The sequence below is a fragment of the Thunnus albacares genome, chromosome 8 (assembly GCF_914725855.1).
Source record: "Thunnus albacares chromosome 8, fThuAlb1.1, whole genome shotgun sequence".
NCBI lineage: Eukaryota > Metazoa > Chordata > Actinopteri > Scombriformes > Scombridae > Thunnus > Thunnus albacares.
Window position 1 is genome coordinate 26,641,508 of NC_058113.1, and position 19,136 is coordinate 26,660,643.

At 40.1% G+C, this 19,136-nt stretch overlaps 1 protein-coding gene across 4 annotated transcripts in view; it reads right to left on the bottom strand.

The window, feature by feature from the left end:
* Positions 1-19,136, bottom strand: part of lmna (lamin A) — a 39,497-nt gene that overhangs the window by 19,994 nt on the left and 367 nt on the right. The window contains exons 2-3 of one of the 4 annotated variants that reach the window (XM_044358159.1): positions 12,147-12,274; positions 9,888-10,273 (exon numbers count right to left, since the gene is read on the bottom strand). In XM_044358159.1, coding sequence (XP_044214094.1) covers positions 9,888-10,228 — 341 coding nt within the window. In that variant the 5' untranslated portion in view covers positions 10,229-10,273; positions 12,147-12,274. The other 3 variants (XM_044358163.1, XM_044358162.1, XM_044358160.1) reach the window with 3 other exon arrangements.

The window sequence follows — 19,136 nt, forward strand, 5'->3', positions numbered from 1 at the left end:
AGAGGGGGAGACCGAGAGGACAGGCGATGCTCTCTCATGTCAAACTCATGGTTTTGTTTAGCTGTCACCAAAACAAACTCGACTGTTAACTGAAAAGAATTACATGTACACTCTCTGTCCCATTCAAACATGCAAAAATTTGCATTTAATACAGTTCCTCAAACACTATGTCAGTTAATAAGTGAAAAAGTAGAAAGGTGTCCCGCCCACTGATAATGGCTGGTATAAAGAGTGTGTGTGTGTGTGTGTGTGTGTGTGTGTGTCTACCCAAAGGCATATGAAACAACCCTTGTTCTTCCCTGTATGATTAGCTGATTCATCCAGAGAGTGAGTCAGACGCTGGTTGCCGGGTCTTTGTGTTAGTTTATAAGCTACTTTTCATTGGTACTGAATCAGATTATCTATGATGATAAAGAGCAGCTACAGGACACAGAAGTAGCCGTTTCACTCTTTCATTTTTTTTCAAGTATACAGTGCTGTTAAATTATCAAGAACGCTGCAGTGAAGATAAGGAACATTACTGATAAATTTTGAAAAGACGTTCATGTTAATGGTTACTACAGTATACTTCCTGTTTCCTGACCAACATCCATTACTAGTGAACGACTTAATCAGCTCTCAAAATATCCGCTGACTCACACCTTGGTGAGCCTGCAGGCATTAAAAAAACTTTCAAAACATCCTTTTGATAACAGGTTACCTGCATCGCCTCAGCACTTTTGCTTTAAATACATAAGAATATCTTTCTGCCACAAAAGGCTTGTGTCAATAAGAAGTGGCACTCTTGCCTATTTCTCACACAGCGTGCTGTAATTATACTTCTTAAATTGCCATTTCACATGATTCAGAGTGTCTCAATTTGTATCCTATTGCCGGGAGAGTTTCATTGTCATTGTCATTAACAAGAAGACTGGATGGTGTATCGCCACCCTCACTTATGTTCCATATAGTAACAACAGATTGTGTGCTGGCCTCCTCTCCCATGAGGCACCGCACTCTCTTCAGCTGCACTGAGTTACAATGAAAACTCCAGGGGTAGGAAACAGAGTGCTGCAAATGTTAAACAAAAGCCATGTGGAGTTTATGACACTGTGATAAGTTTTGGTCAGCATTCTTTTGCTTGCGCTAGCTTACAGAGGGAAAAAGGATTTGGTGCTTGGAGTATAACCAAGTTGCGGTCGTGGGGCAAGCCTGACGATTGGGTTCTCTCACGCGAAGTGCCAGAACGGACTGGCATCGATCATCGACGTACAGGAAAGACAGGAGAGGTCACTGGTGAGTATGCGGCAGATAACAGAGAGAGAGACTTGGTCTGACACCAAACGTCCAGGACAAATGGACAATTCACCTAGTGTCAGGCGAGTTGTAAAACACTGAAAATGACGCTGCGCTGACTTTTCCATGCTTTCCTGCGATTGTCTAAAGTCTGGCACTCTGTGTCCTGCTCTGTGGCAAACCCCACCCATCTGGCAACAAGTAAAAAAAAAAACAAACACACAAACTATTTTCCAAATACTTGCTGTGCCAGAAGAGTGTGCGTGTGGGAAGACTTTAAAAGGTTTTAAAAGATGAAAAACATAATTTCAACAGTCCATAACAAAAGACATTTACACAACAGTAAAATAGCAGAGCAGTGCAAATCCTCAAATACTAAATACAGGTGATACAGATTTAAAAAGATAATTTTCAGATAGTAGCCAGCGTCTCCAATCACAACAAAAGATTTTTTACTATAACTGATGAGGAATCACATCAAGATGTTAAACCTTGGCTCTTCGTCACATTTTCTTTCCTAATAAACAAGAGCAATAGTTAATGCAGAACATGTGACTCATCTGTCAGGGACTGATTGAAAGTTGAAAGAGCTCCATTACGAACTCAGTGTTCTGTTTAGATTATATAGTAGAACTACTCCAAACATCCTATTCAGTTCAAACTGATTTCCAGGTCTGGAAATGGATCAATTGTTACATAACTAACCAGATGGAATGGGAATGGTTGAGGTTACAGTGCACCCACTTTGCCCAATTCCCAGTATGAAGGTCCTTATGCTGAGAGAGAGAGAGAGAGAGAGAGAGAGAGAGAGAGAGAGAGAGAGAGAGAGAGTCAGAAAGAATAAAAGTGGAGTCCCACCATCTTAAAGTGATTTACCCTGTCCATGTGCAAGTGAGTCATCGAGGGCTTGGCTAGCTCTCAGGGCTCTATGGAAACTCTACTTCTATAAACTCCACTAACACACACACACACACGCGCACACACACACACACACGTAGAGCAGCCTGCCAAAACCTCCGCTCGGTACCAAGTTCTGGTCCGCTGAAGTCCAAGGCTAACTCTCTCATTACTCGCACACCAATAAACCGACAGAGTTGGCTCCACACAGCAGCCATCCAGCACATTTACAGGCCTGCCACATCTGTTTGCCATTGCAAAGTATTCTGTTAGAGGCAAAGAGAACAAATAGTCACCAGACCATCCATACTCTCACTAGGCCTCATAGCACCTACAGACTATAAATCTATAGGATGTCCGCTCAAAGAAACAAACAAGAAACAAGACATGCTTGTGTTTTGTATGCTGCAGCTACAAACTGTGTGCCCTTAAGCAACAAAACCTCTGCATAATAAGTCAATTATATTAGAGGCAGGTGAGGGTCAGACAAAAAATAAGCAGCTCTTAAAATAAAATAATCTGCTCTACAGGTGAAACGATTAGCCGATCATCCAAAAATGGGTCGGTAGAAGATGAGAAGTGAAGATGTATTATTTAAAAACACAACCTTGGCCTCTGGGAAATGTGATGAGCAAATTTTTTTGGACTTTTTAATTGCAAAAATGAATTAATCAAGAAGATAATCAATAGATAAATTCTTAATGAAAATAATAATTAGTTGTAGCTCTTCTATATTCATATTTTCACACTGTGGAAAAAAAAAAAACATAATGAATTACTCCTTTACTTTTTATGCAATCACTTTTTAGCTTTGTCAGTATTCCAGGTTGAATGTGGGTAATTTCGCAGCTGCTGCTGCTGTGTAATGTGGAATGTGTTGAGTACGAAAAACTCCCCCAAGAATGATTAATATATCCCTTTAAGATCATTTAGACATCTTGTTTATCACTCTCATATGCAAAGCACTTCGACATCGGAGAGAGTGCCTTCAATGTCGTGACAATGTTAGTGAGAGCAATGTGATCCAATTTACTCGACTGCTGGATGACACCCAAAATCATGCACTCTTTTCTGAGCCCTTATCTGCCCTGGCGTGACTCAATGTGACAGACAATTGCTGGCTGTCACATAATACAAGCTGAGATCATCGTAGGGGAACACAGGGTTTCCCCCCTGAGGCAGCCAGAAGAACAGAGGTGACTGTGATCAAACGACATGAGATGTAGTATAGTGGTAGCATAGTAGCACGATGACATCACCCGCTGCTGGTGGACGGTAGTCTGCTGCCTGTTTTGGGCTCATGATGCTGAGCTTTAATTTAATCTATGAAACGTTAATGTTCTGGAAAGCAAATGCAGTTTGTTTCTTTCAATTTGTCAAATTTTAATTTTTAGTCCGTATTTAGAGTTGGGCAGATGGCGATGACAATGAGGCAGATGCTTTTGAGAAAGAAATAGACCTTTTTTTTTCACAGGAAAAGCATAGGTGTAATAACATTAATGATGCCGGTTTCAGGGTCCTGGCATTGTTCATGCTGGCCCACTAGCATGACTTTCTAGGGCACTTTACATGAAGTGGAGCCCTCGTTAATGTTATTAGTTCCACCTGTGCTTTTCCTGCTTCGACAAGTCAAAATGTCTGCAGCGAAAAAAGGTCGATTTGTGCAACAATTGTTGACATTGAGGGATTAATGCAAACCGCAGATGTTTTCTTATGTATGTTGACACTATTACGATGATGCAGTTAATCATGAATGAAGTGGTCAGACTTTGAGCTGTCATGAGTGCTCTGTGTACTCCAGAGATACCAGGCGAGGGGAGTATTTTTGACTGATAAACTATGATATATCAGGCTCACAGCAACCTGGCAAGCTTCATTTTTCATCCCACTAATTACACTGACCCAGTAACAGTCATTAATTCTTCATTAAGTGTGCAAAATTAAGTCTTTTAGATGTTAGGAGGAAGATGCTTACAGTATAATTTTATTCTGTAGCTATAACATACATTTTATCTTATCATTTTGTTCCTTCAAATAAATTGACATTTTTTGTTGTAATAACCAAAATGTTGTGCATTTTAAATATATATTTTTTTAAAAAATGAAGTAATTGGGTTTACATCACTTTGCTTCTTTTCAGGAATTTTCTAAATATAATATTTTTATTTTATATATTTTATTTCTATTTTAGAATTCATTCTTTTGTTATATACTTCAAACTGGTTTCTTGTTAATTACAATGAGGGGTCTCTTAGCAAAACTAAAACTTTTCATGTAGTCTGAGCTGACTAAATACTGTATATTGACAGCTGTCGATGCAGTCAGAGGTACTTTCCCAATCGTTTATGAACTAAAGAGACAGTATAATGATGTGACTGTTCACCAGTCTACTCAAAGAAAAAAAAAAAAAAGACAAAACAGCAAAGGCATTTGCATTTGAGGCTTAACGGCATCATCAGAAGTGGAGTGCCGGCTCTTGTCCATTTTAGGAAGAGACTTTGAAGATAAATGTTTTATCTGCAGCATGAATGAGTCCACCTGTTATCCATAACATGGCCCAATAGTAGCACGGATGTATAATGTGTTACCTTGGAGACATGTTTAAAATTTCCCTTATGATAAATATAGAAACTTTACTCACTGAAACTCAAGCTATGACTAATGTCAGACTTCTGACATCCACCTCTACATCTCCATCTCACTTCTCCTTTCACCTTCCATTTTTCCTCACAGAACACAAGCTGGTTCGTCAATTAAACGCCTCTGTTTATTGTATCTGTATGCGTTGCTTAGTATGCAACGTCTTTTTTTTTCTGTGTACCATGAAAGCCAGTTCCTACTGTGTTGCTCTATATGACAAAAATGTGTCACATGCTGTATGAGGAGAATTAAGTCTCCGGATAGTCACGAGTAAAGGTCAGAATAGAGCTTTACATTTAAATGGGCTATTATGATGAAATTTAGTTGATAGGGAAATGAACACTTAACTAAATGCAAAGAGAATTGAGGTTGATCATCATAAGCAAAACAAACAAATAAGTGACATCATTCCCAAACTGCAAAAACACATGAGTCATTTTTAATGAGAGATATGCATAACAAAAGCAAATGGTAGAAGCAAAATATTCCAACTCAAGGAAATAACAATGTGCTGGGAATATGATGATAAGGACACTTCCTGCTGTGTTCTCTGATAGTTGTGAATGCCACAACTAATATTCAACATTACAGTCCATGAATGTTGCATTAGAAAATTGACTAGAACCTGTTTACTTCAAATTCTCTGTGCCGAAACGTTTGACGTGAGCCAAATAAACGAGTGAATTGTTAGTATTTTTAGTCCTCCTTGACTAGGAAATTTAAGATGTGCTACCTTTTCATATTTTTTTTGGAACATGCTCACTGGATTTTGGGTTTAGCGCTCCACTGAGAATCCCATTGTTGAAGCCTAACCTGCTTTTCCAATTCAAAATCTACTGGATCTTTGTATTATATTGAGTTTAATTCTGTGCTGCACCAGAACATGTTCTGCCACGTTGTGTCTGCAACAGCGATCATTAGATCTATCTTATAAAGACATTGTTCCAACAGACTGACTGGGATAAAATATCTGACAGCCTCACCTACCTGCTGCCACACCCTAAAACACATCGTGCCGACAGGCAGGGCAAAGCAGGGCTGAGATAAATCCCTGCTTTTATGTATTCAAAGTAGATCATCCGCAAAAGGGCTTGGCTGTTGGCTCCTCCAGTTGAGTCTCATCTTTATTGTAAAATTGTGACCAAAAGCAGCAGTTCAGATTTCAGTATTTTACAGTATCTATTATAAGGGGTGTTATCTTTTGATTTTAGACAGCTTGTGCAATAGGTATACAGACACATGCGGGCCGAGATGATAATATGTTAAAGGAGAACTCCACTAATTTTACACAAAGTTTAATTTACTCACCATAAGTGCTACTCAGCATTTGAAAACCTCTGTGTAATGTCTTCTGTGGCTCAGGAGGGAGCTTTCTGTCAGTCTGAAAAAATAGCCCCTGACAATGACATCAGGGTGTGTTTAAAAAGAGGTGTATTTGTAAGAAGTAGGCATTTAGGAGTTGACGGGGCGAGTGAAAGACATGATCAAGTTGCTCAATTTGAAATGTAGTCTGGATATCTCTGCCTCTGCAGCATCGATATTGACCATTTTTTAAAATCTGTCTAGTCCCCGAACTTAATGAAAGTGAAATATTAAACATCCCTATTGCATTAATATAGTTTACATATGAGCACGTCGTTGTAAAAGACAGAATACACTGCCATGAAAACTAGATGTGTAGGATGAAGTTCTCATGAAAATCCATTTATCTTCCGGGATTAAGCGTAAAGGAAGGGTGTGGAGAACGAGTCCTGCTAGTGACACTAAAGAGCCAGTTCCCCCACAAAGGCTCATCTTTCATAGCCGGCGGCTTAGCTGGTGGTTAGACTGGGCACGAGACACCAGACAGCCTCACTATTTCAGTATTAAAGGAAACATGACTAAACAAGGCAGACAAACCTGTGAACACAGTTCTGTGGCTCCTGCTGTAGCTCAGGGGATGATATTTAGCACTTTTCTGACCTATTTTTTTTCTTTTTTTTTCTTTTTTAAACCAAATTGTATATTTGGCACCCAGTTTAGACTTCCTTTTACAAGACCACATTCCACTCACACCTGCTTTTGCAATTTATGTGTATTTTTTTCTACAGTTTTAAATTATTTATGAGTCAGATAGTGCTGTAGGGAGAATGGTTGGCATGGTAGCCCAACAGCTTGAGGTTTTGCCTCAGGGGGGAGAGCATGTGTTCTCTGTAGTAGTTATGCATACAAAGACTTGAGTGTGGAGAGACGCAGTGTCATGCCTTTGGGCTAAACAGGTGTGTCCAGTCAACTGAACCGCACCTATGGCCCCACCTGTTGCTGTGTGTTCTGTCAAACTTGGCAGTAATAACCAAAGACACCACAAAGAAAAAGTCAATATATTGTGAGACATGGTCTCGTGTTTGCTGTACCACCGTCTGTTGCTGCTGTCGTCACCTGAGACTCAGCTCCAGCAGCCAGTCAAAGCAGCCCGTCAGTGTGTATTAATAAACATGACTTCCCGTTACAGAGGGATACAGTGAGTCCACAGTCAGCCCATTTGAGAGGCCATGAAAAACCTCTGAGTCACCACCCCGTCACACGGCTGTGCCAAGACTCCCAGAGCACCATGGCAACCAAACACCAAACACGCCGACTAAAGTATAACAGATAAAGCCGGCCCAGTCTGGACTGAGTTATTCTTTTCCACCACACATGCGTCAAAAGATTGGCTTCCTTTGGAAAACAATATTGCGGTGGGAGCCGTTGCTACTTCTCTAGCTGGGGAATTACAAGAAGCACTGTGACACAGGGGATACTGTGGCAATGAGTGCAAAATTTAATATAATACTATTGTCTCAACACTTAGAATTTACACATCGCCTTTCACCCGAAGCTCACAATAAAGTCAACACCCTCACCCATATCCAGTAAGAGCGAACCAACAAATCATAAATTGATGGGCTCGGGACATCGTCACTGCTGACACAATGAACACACCCAAAGAAATGCCTGCGGGGTACAAACGTCCACATCAAAGACAGATTTCATGCTGAATTTTACTATTTGAATGAATCTTTTTTTCACACGCAGCGCTGAGCCACACCCTCTGTTTCATAGTCCAGATTTGATAAAAACGTCAACCTACTGACAAGAACACAATAGCGCTCACCGGAGGGACGCACTCTCTGCCATACATGTTCCCACTGCTGTTTCAAGACTGAAAACACTGTTGAAATCCAGTCTGTTTTGTTTTTTAAAGGAATGTGTTGAATGTTATATCTCTATATTCTGTTGCTCTTCTATATTCTAAAGAGGGTATCTCTGCAGACTCTAAAGGAGCACATGTAGTCTGACATGTTAAGTAAACCAGTAGAACTGCGAGAGCACAAATGCCCTGTGTTTGGTGGTTTGATTTTCTCCAACCCCTCTAACCCCGGCTGAATGCTGCCAAGACATTGACGCATTCTTTGGAATGCCACCACCGACTGAGGCTGTCGGCAGTAGTCTGTTCCACAGAAATTAACCTACGTAGTTGGAATCGCAGCTCAGGATAACACTGTCAACAAACTGTGTCAATCTGCTGGTGAGACTCCAAACACAGGTGAGAGATGAAATGCATGCATTTTGGAAGTGTCTTAAAAGAGATAGCAAAAGTAATATGATTGCTGTAACAGCTATGAACTCACACTACCTAAAGTCAATCATTTACTACCGTCCACACACACACACACACACATCATATTTGTTTATAACTCAAAGTGACTTTTATGACTTCAATGTGACTTTCCCCTGGTAAAAGATTCATTTTTATCAACTCGTATTTGATAGTATACTTGTAGGCAACAATTTATTTTTGTTAATAATGAATATATGATTATTAGAATGTATATACTCCACATATTTCTCGACCCACTGTGATCTGGATGCACCAGGAATAGCACAATTGTTTATTGACATCCGTGTGCAACAGATTGCAGATGTGAATTCTAAGCTTCTGTCCGGAGTGCCAATATTGTTGCTAAGTTATCACTTACGGCTTTAAGCAGCCCCAGCCAGAGTTGTCTCAAACGCTGTGATGAAAGATATTCTGTCATTAAGGCAGTAATTCTATCTTAACAGAGCCGGCTGTGTGTTTAAGGTGGAGCGTGTTTGACTGGAGGTGTGACATTTCCAACATCCCCAGAGGCTTAAAGTGACATAACTGTGCTTGCTAACCGACGAGTCATCCAAACGTAATCACCAGGAATGTGATCTGCAAATGTTGGGTCACTTCCCACCACATTCCTTGTAGAAAATTAGGCTGTTGCACAATGTCAGTCGTAGTGAACAACAATAGGTGTGAGCTGGAGGCATAACAGCTCAAAGGTAAAATTCCAGCATTTAGTTCCACATGTTCAGTGCTTCCTTAACTACTGCTAGGAGATGTTTTGGAAACAGATTATGATTAAAATGAGGAAATGTCAAACTCATGACTGAAGGGCTGATGGCTCTGGAATAATTTAAGAAGAACAAAAATGCAAGAACAAATTTGTGCTGGCTAATGTGCCACAGTACAGGGACGTAACATAATGCCATAATAATACTGTATAAATGATGTCACATATAGTATATGCTCTTATCTTATCAGCTTAACTCTGCTTCTCAAAAGGATGATTTATCTGACTTATCATTTCATACTGTGCCACAGAGGAAAACATTATTGTCCTATAATGTAAAAATAAGTCTCATGCATCAGAGCGCAGCAACGTTCCCAAGTTACTGTAGGATCACTTGCCAAAGTAGCCGGGAATTCCCCCACAAAGGAACAAGACGTCAGCAAATGAATGTTCTGTCATCAATATCGCAACTAAATTTGAAGAATAATGGATGCCTCCTGGTGGTTCTGCTGACTTTGAAGTACAACTGCATGGAATACTGTTGTATTCAAGTGCATTTTTCAATGCTTAAACAGAAATGAAAAGTTGAGAGATGCTAAATAAATACTAACTACCTGTTATATGTATAATATGTTATATAAACGTGATAACATATACAAATATGCCACTTTGTTAGATCACGATTGTAACAAAGCCCCTCCCATTCAAGCTCCACCTCCCACATGCTCCTCCTACCTGGCTTTGAGCTCCTTGTGCTCCTCCCTGATCTTTCCCAGCTCCAGCTGCAGGCGTGCTCGCTCCTTGGCCACCTGGTCCAGGGTCTTACGAGCATCGGCCAGCTCTGTCTCATAGGCAACCTTCATGCCCGTCAAGTCACGGCTGACCGAGGACTCTGACTCAGTGATGCGCAGCCGCAGCCCGGCGTTCTCCACCTCCAGGGAGCGCACCTTGTCGATGTAGACAGCCAGTCGGTCATTGAGGTTGCAAAGGTCCTCCTTCTCCTGAAGCCTGGTGATGCGGGCCGGGGAGACGGAGGCGACACCACGGCTGGTGCGTTTCTGGCTCGGGGTTTCCATGGTAATAATGGCTCAGCAAGAGGTGCAGAGGGGGTGAGTCAATGGCTGTGGTGGAGGAAGACAAAGAAAAGAGAGTTGAAGAAAAAAAACGACAGTATCTGGGCTGCCTTCCCTGGAAACGCAGTGCACCAAATCATGGGCTTAATCACACATTAAACTTTAATAATGGCGTTTACACTGAAGAAATGTTCCAGTCTTGCATCAGCCTGATTCTTGTCTGGGCAGCCAGCCTTCAGTGCTGGGTCTGCTCAAAGTTCTGTATAATCATGTACTCCAGGATACTTTTCCATAGCCGGTGAGCACATTTGAAAAACCTTATTCGATAGCTTTCCTCCACTGTATTTGCATTGTGTGAAGTTAAAAGAAGCACAGCTTGTATACAGAAATGTTTGTTTTTTAGAACTTTAGGTTAGTTGGATACAAAATATTATTTTATAAAAAGACAGTTTAACAGTTTCCCTGACCTTTCCTTGCCATCATTCCCACTTCTATTGTTTCTTATAACACTCCTTAATCACAAAGGTATTTTCATTATGTAACACACTATAATAACATACACTTTGCTGTTCTCTCCTCTGGCTCCATTAAATTGATGCAGTAGTTTGAGCAGTTCGCTCTTAAGCAAACATATTTCCCACAACACCACTCCCACCTTCAGCTTACTCATAAAAGGTAATTAAACGTTTTTTAATTATTCTTAAAAGATGTAGCCGCAACCAGGGACACCAAGATTAATAAAAACATTTTAATCTGTCTCTGCTCTTTTTGGTAAAATGGAGCCAAACCACAAAAAAAAAAAGCTTCTAATTGCTTTTACTCAGTGACTGTGATCAGCGTCGCCCACAACCACTCACACCGCCACTGTTCAAAATACCAAAGTGTTGACTCATAATATAAACAAATACTGCAGGATGCCCTGATAAGTACATATATTCACTTTGTGGTTGTTTAGATGTGTGGAAGCAGTGAAATCAATAAGGAAGCACTGTGTTAAAAGGTCACTGAAGATGCAATGCTGAATTTTCTGATGTCAAATTTTAGGGTATGTTTGAATATAAAGAAAAAAATAAAATAAGCATTTATTAAAGTTTTAACAGAATATGCCTGCAACATCACAAATGTAAGCAAACATTACAAGCTATGAATCCCATAAATCACTCAAAAGGAGAGCCTTGATGCCTCGGGCAATATCAATAAACATATATGCAACTGTGGCCAAACAGGTGTGACTTAAGAACTACTTTACTTCTCAGCAGCTGCTCCACTTACAACCTAAAGAGCCCTTTCCCATCAAATGGCGGGAAAGCCTACTCCACTTTGGTTCAGCAGTGGGTGGACACACCAAACTTTGCCATCCATCCCCTCACCGCCCATCACCAAACGTGCACGCACACACGCCCATGTGGGTGGGATGGCGCACACATGCATTCATATGATGCGTGCACACGCCCACAGGAGCCAACCCATACAGTCACAAGTACTCTCTCAACTAACTTTGAATAAATTAAGCATCAATTTAAGCTCCCAAAATGTGCTTAGCGTTAACAGGTCTGTCTGATGTTCCACTTTTCACTTTTTCAACAGCTTGCATTAAAATGAGCTACAACTTTTTAAGTTACTAAGTTATTTCACACCACTCCCTGCCAAAAGGAAAATAGCTTTGCCTGAACAAGTTAAACAAGCACTATATTATGACCATTTCATTTGCACAACACTACCACAGTCTGTCAGTGTAACCATCCATAAAAACTTTCACAGGGAGACAAAAATCTCAATAGACTTTCTGAACCTTACCTCAGTTGTGGTAGAACCTCTCAACTGTAGCCTTCTGACGTAAAAAGAGAGTGTTCTGGTCCTTTCTAGAAGTTTATCTACTGCTGTGAGTGTGTGTGAGCTTCTATGAGTGTGTGTGCCGTACCCTGAAGAGCGTAGAGAAGAGGATCCGCTGAATAATGTAGTCTTGCTCTCTTCTGGTGGGTGTGTGCGCCTTTGGCTCGTGCCCTGAACTGCTTTCCTAGCTGTTGCTCACTGCACATGTACCTACCGCTGAAGAGGGAGAGAGGGGGTGGGAGTACGAGAGGGGAGGGTGGGGCAGCGAGGAGGAGTCAGGCTAGACAGATTGTGTGTGCGCATACACTGACGGAGCAGCTGCTGAGCTTTATCTCTCCCTGCACTTGCCCTATCTTTTCCTTTCTCATTTCACTCAGACAGAGCCGGCGCAGACAGACTGACCTCAGCGACTGGTGCAAGTGGTCTGTCAATAAAACGCAGTGACACTGATGATACTCAACAGCTCCCAGGTGGGTGAAAGTGTGTGAATGTGTGGATCTCACCCTGCCCTTGCTGCTATGCAGAATACATTCTTAGCCCACTTTTCTGGTTGAAAATGCCTCTGACAGCCTACTCTGTAGCAAATAAACGGGAGAGGAATTTCTGTTTTAATTTTATAGAGCAAACAGAAAATCCTCACCGCTTTAGATGGGGAACAAGATAACCTTGGCACACACAAACACACATAGCATGATAAATAAGAAAAGTATATATAAATCATTCATCACCTCATAGTGGAGTTCTGGTGTTATCCGTGGCAGAAAAATATCCTGTCAACACGGTCCTCCACCAAATCCGAGGAGGAAAAAGTCCACAAACCTTTGATATTATATTCCCAGCAAATGATGGAATAATTCCCACAAGCCATCTTCTAAGTCTAAAAAGTCTGACTCTCAACACCAAGTTGATTCTGGTCTTATTTATTTGCTCGGGGTGGAGTTAATGGCATCACAGGTCCAATCAAGTTCTGATGCAGGGGAAAAAGACATTTTCTGTGTGTGCCTGTGTGTGTGTGTGTGCATGTGTGTGTATGTATCTCCTCACCATGGAAATGGAAGCTAGTCTATTCATGTGTGTGTGTGTGTGTGTGTCTGTGTGTGCGCATGTGGTTAAACAAGGGGCAAGACAGCAGCTCTGTTTTTGGGCATGGGGCAGGCCCAGTAGCTAAGGGAGTATCCTGGCTTCAGTGTGGCCTTCCAGTGGAAAGGAGCCGTCAGTGTCTGAACCCTCTCTGCGTCACACGCCCCCCTTACAAACTGCTCACTTGTTCAGCCTCCTTCTCCTCTCTACCTCTCCTTGCTTTCTCTTTCTTCATCTCTCCCATTTCAGGTTTTGCAGCCCTTGTGTTTCTATGGAGGTCACACCAAGACAAGAATACTTGGCTGATAGCCCTAACATCTCTCTTCAGAAGCTTTTCTCAGACTTAATACTTATTTTCCTTTTCTTGTGCTGTTTGCCTGAACAATAATGACATTTCATCACAAATGCTATCAAGTTGAAACAGGCATACTCAGATATGACGTAACCTAGAGCCCTGAAGTATGAATGAATGATACGTGACGTTTTTTTCCCCACATTATAGAACCTGCCAGTGGCTCATCAACAGAGGACTCATGGTTTCAACACTCTGCTTAACGGCACGTGAGGTCATGCCCGCATTATACCTCACTACTCGTTAGTTTGCAATTTTAGCGGCTTTTTCTACAGGCAAAGGACTAGCAGATCAAAACATTTCAGCTGCAAGGCAAAGAACTTTATTCACAAACCATAAAGTTGAAACGACAAGACAAAAGGCTTTTTTTCTGGGGCTGCAACTAACTAACTTCATTATCAGTTTCATAATCGTGTTTTTATAAAATGTCAGAGCCCTAGATGACTTCTTCAGATTGCTTCTTTTGTTTGACCAACAGTGCACATCCCAAAGATATTTCATTTACAGTGATATGTAACAGAGAAAAATAGAAAACAGTGCCAGTAAAGAAGCTGGCACTGTACCAGCAAATCACAAAAAAATGTATTGATTAACAAAAAAAAAGGATGCCAATACATTTTCTGAATTAATCAAGTCTTTTCAGCTGTAAAATTTCCAGTAATTTGCACAGTTTTGTATTAACACCTGTCGGATCTCTGCTCTGAATATCCAACATACTTGTCTGTACTTTGAAATAAAAAGGTGGTAAATTAAATTAGATTATTTGGATGCTGCTTAAAAAGACGTTATGTGGCAAATTTAAGTGGTAAACCATGAACTGCTAATAAACTGCTACCAATGCACTCGAGTCTTCAGTTGTCTCTCTTACAAACAGTATGCAGGAGTCTGGATCCCAGATGCACTCATCAAGGGCAAAGACAGGAGCAGGCATGACAGACTGTGATGCAACTCACCAGACGAGACAAGTACTGAACAGTGCATTAGCAGCCAGCTTTCTTCCTGTCACCGCCTCAATCCCTGTCTTTCTCTCTCTCTCTCTTTCTGCCCTCACAGCATTCCGAGTGGGCAGCAATGAACACAAGGCGTGTCCGTTATGCAACCTAGAGCTTTTATTTCTCCACCAGGAGTTATTGACTTAACTGCTGTCCTGGGAGAAAAAGAGAAATGACACAAGAGGAATTTCGGCATGAAAAAAAAATGTTTACAATTTTTTTAAAAAGGCAAGTAGGCTACTGTAAACAGGGTCTAGTGAAGCAGGCCTTATATTCAAGTGTCAAAACCTGAGGAACAGCTGACATGCACTGCAGGACATAAAAACGCTTCTCCTTTTCATCTCATTCCCTTATCGCCTTCTCTCCGTTTCCTCTACGGATGTATAGCATTGCCTTGATTACTTTTCAGATAACGTGGCGACACTATGGTGACTAATTTGTATAATCTAATAGTTCACAAAAGCATTAAGCTTTCTTTTGACAAACCTCCACAGTCAGTTACTCAGAAACACGTTAACAAGTAAACATCTGTGTTTGATTTGTAGCTCAGCAGCAGCTATAACTCTATAGCAGTATCTCACCTTGTTATCTCTGTTGCTCAAGAGACCATTGTTCACACATCGGCAAAGGCTGCTACCATATCTCTGTCCAATGCACAAGAGCCTTATATGCTTTGGTGGGTAGTTAAGGCTAGCAACAAAAAAAAAAATATGACTGTGCCTACATTTGATTCCTTAAGTTTGATGATCCGTCCATTTCTGCACAAAGTGCATGTTCTGTAACATGTCAAACAATTGTTGCTTTATGAGCTTTTGTTTTGCTTACTATGCAAATCATTCTTAAAATGATCATGACAGCCTTCAGTCATATGTAAATTCACTGTATACTTTTTCACAATGTGCTGACAATGTGGAATTTATCATGTTGGGACAAGCAACACAATGCATTATCTTTGATGAGGGACTGCTCTTTTCCTGGGTGGGTCAGAACACATATCAGGAAGGATCAGAAGCTTGTCTCCTTACTTCTATCAGCAACATGAGGAAATAACTGTCCCAGAGGGATATTGAGGAAGCTGGACGGGACACAATACTCACACCCAGGCTAAATATTCCTTAACCACTGTGGGCCACAACATCTATTATGTGATCATGGGAATAGTGCACCTCTGGAGCCAGGTGTTTCCACCAGCACCTTTTTGTAAGTGCCGCATCCACTCTGTATTTCCTGTGGTCTCTATAAAATCTAAATACTGAGTGTGGCTGCGATCAGTGGACCTCGGCATTTAACTTACAGACGTGGCCGAAATTATTGGTACCCTTGCATTCTATTAAAACAATGCACCATTTGCCCTGAACAGTGTTCACCCTGAAAGATATTTTATTATCAATGCATGTCTATGTTTGGTTTGCAATGGAACAAAACAAAAAGTTGTGAAAATAACTGAATTCATGCTTATTCTACAAAGACATTCTAAAATAGCCTGGACAAAATTATTGGTACCCTTTGTTGTAAGAAATCATTGATTTATAGTGATACTTCAAGTAGACTATTGTGTTTTAATTAGTATTACAGGTGTTTTCAATCACTCATGCAGCCAATTTAAAAAGGAGAAAATTACTCATTCTGCTGTTTTGTGCCACTGTGTGCTTCACATTGAACATGGAAAACAGAAGGAAAACTAGAGAGTGGTCGGAAGACATTAGAGAAAAAGGTAATAGCCAAGAATGGTCAACGTAAAGGTTACAAGACCATTTCCAAAGAGCTTGTGGTGCCTGTAAACACTGTTGCCAATATTAATAAGAGGTTTAAAGCCCATGAAACTGTAGCCAACATCTCTGGACATGGTCGCAAGAGGAAAATTGGCCCGAGATTGAACAGAAATATTGTTCGAATGGTCGAGAAAGAACCAAGGAAACCTTCAATAAAGATCCAAGCTGATCTTCAAGTTCAAGGTTCAATAGTTTCAAGTTGCACCATCCGTTGCTGCCCGAAATGAAAATGGGCTCCTTGGTAGAAGACCCAGGAAGACCCCACTTCTAAGAGGGAGACACAAAAAAGCCAGACTGGACTTTGCCAAAATGCATGTTGACAAGCCAAATTCCTTCTGGGAGAATGTGCTTTGGACAGATGACACAAAATTAGAGCTTTTTGGTAAATCACACCAACCCTATGTTTACAGAAGGAAAAAATAAAGCCTTCGAAGAAAAGAACACCATGCCTACCTCTGTGAAACATCGAGGAGGCTCAGTGATGTTTTGGGGTTACTTTGAACACAACACAATGAAATCAGAAGACTATCGAGGCATTTTGAAGTGAAACATACAGCCCAGTGTCAGAAACCTGTGTCTTAGTTTCCAGTCACACAGCCAAACATACATCAAAAAGCACCCAAGAGTGGATGAGAAGGAAACATTGGACCGTTCTTAAGTGGCCCGCAATGTGTCCTGATGAATCCCAATGAACATCTGTGGAAAGAGCTGAAACTTGCAGTTGGGAGACAGCACCCATCAAACCTGAGAGAATTGGAGCACTTTGCTCAAGAAGAGTGGGCTGAACTACCAGTGGAGAAGTACAGAAACCTTATTCAGAGATACAGAAAGCGCTTGACTGCAGTTATTGTCTCCAAAAGGCTGTGCTACAAAATATTAAGTTAAGGATACAAATATTTTTGGCCATGCCATTTCCATTTGTTTAATTGTATATTGTATGTTTGTATGTAATAATATGTTAAGTTGTACATCAAAAGCAAAGTTTCATTTATATTCAATGTGAAATAAAGAATGATGGATACCGCATACTTCTGTCAGTTTCAACTTAATACAGAGAAAATGTAGCTTTTTTAAAAAAGGTGGAAGGGTACCAATATTTTTGGCCACATCTGTAAGTATTGTACTTTTTACTCTACATTTATTTGATAGCCATAGTTACTTTATTATTTTAAATAAATTTAACGACCCAACAGTATTTATACTAGCTTCATCACATTCAGCTAAGTCATTAAAATGTTTTGTACATGTTAATGCATCAGTAATAATAATAAAATTGTATAATATATCATAATGTAATACTGACAGCCCATTTTACCTGCATGGTGAGTACTTTTCTTTTACTCTTTTACAGTACACTTTACTGAAAATTTTATTTATTTATTTATTTTTTTTACTGAAATAACATTTTGAATGTACAACTTCTGCTTGTAATTAAGTATTATCACATCGTAATATTTAAACTTTCACTTAAAAAGGTCCCATCCAGACATTTTTTAGGACATAAAAAATTGCTTTAAATAATAATTTGTCTCATATCTGTAATTTCAAGTCTCAAATGTCAAACTACTTGACAGAAGATGTCTTTTATATTGAAAAGTCCATTCTCAGTGTATGTACTTGTATAAGTTACATACTGGACCACGACTGGCTCCAAACTAGTTGTGATGTCACAAATCATGCTCGTATAGGTACATACGTCTTAAACTCAGATTGAAGGTGAGCGCAGAGAAACTTTCCCCCTTCAGCAGATAAATGTGAAAACGGCAGTCTAGTGTTAAACTCTGCACAGTGAAACTCAAACATCCAAGTCAAGTAACAGGACGAAAAATACATTTCTGAGTTGGATGGGGACTTTGGTCGGTTTAAAAATCTTATGTGTGCCCCTGGAAATGCAGTGGTTTAACAATCTCACCTCTGGAGCCAAAGATGATAAATATGTTGGTTATTTTCTTGATTAAATCGACTCATTTGGTTGATAAAATGTGATAAAAATGTCTATTAGGTTTCCAGAGTTAAAGGTTCTTTATTTTTTGTCTAAAGAACAGTCAAAAATGATAAGATATTCAAAAAGATATTCCTTTTAAAACCGTAAAAAAAAAACCAATGGAAATCAGCAAATATTCACATTAGAAGCTGGAATCAGAGACTCAGACTAAAGCTGAATCGCTTAATCGATTGACAGAAAATTTATCTGCAACTATTTTGATAATTGATAAATAATTTCATCCATTTTCCAAGCAAAAAACACCAAACTTTTGTTCGTTCTAATGTTTCAATTGTGATATTTAATGCTTTTCTTTGTCATATATGATTGTAAATGTCATTTTGGGGGGATCTGAATGTCACTTGGAACATTTTTCTCTATTTTCTGATATTTTAATTACAAAACGATTCATAGACAAAATAATCTGCATATTCATTGATAATGACAATAATCTTAAATTGCATCCCTAATTTATATACTTAGTACAAACTATTCTCATTAATATTTAAGGGATGGACAAAATATTAGAAATACCTCTACGGGGACAGGGATACAATTTAACAGCAAAACAAACTAAAGCTCTAAAATGACAATAAAGTTGATTCAGCACCTCTGCTGGGCTGAGGATTTTAACTTTCATAGAGGCAGGATCTCATCATATTTAGCTGGGTGCACTTAGTAAACCGGAAATTGAGTGTATATCCCTGTATGGCCCTGTCTGCTTTCCTCATGAATGATTCTGCAGCTCTCACACTGCGCCTCTCTGGCGCCCCCTGCCTGCGCTGCTGTCTGTTTGGCTGCACAGAGACACACGTCACGTCATTCACAAGCACAGAGAAGATACGAAGCGCCATCCACTGGCGGACACACTGAATGAAAACCTGCGGGTTATTTCTGT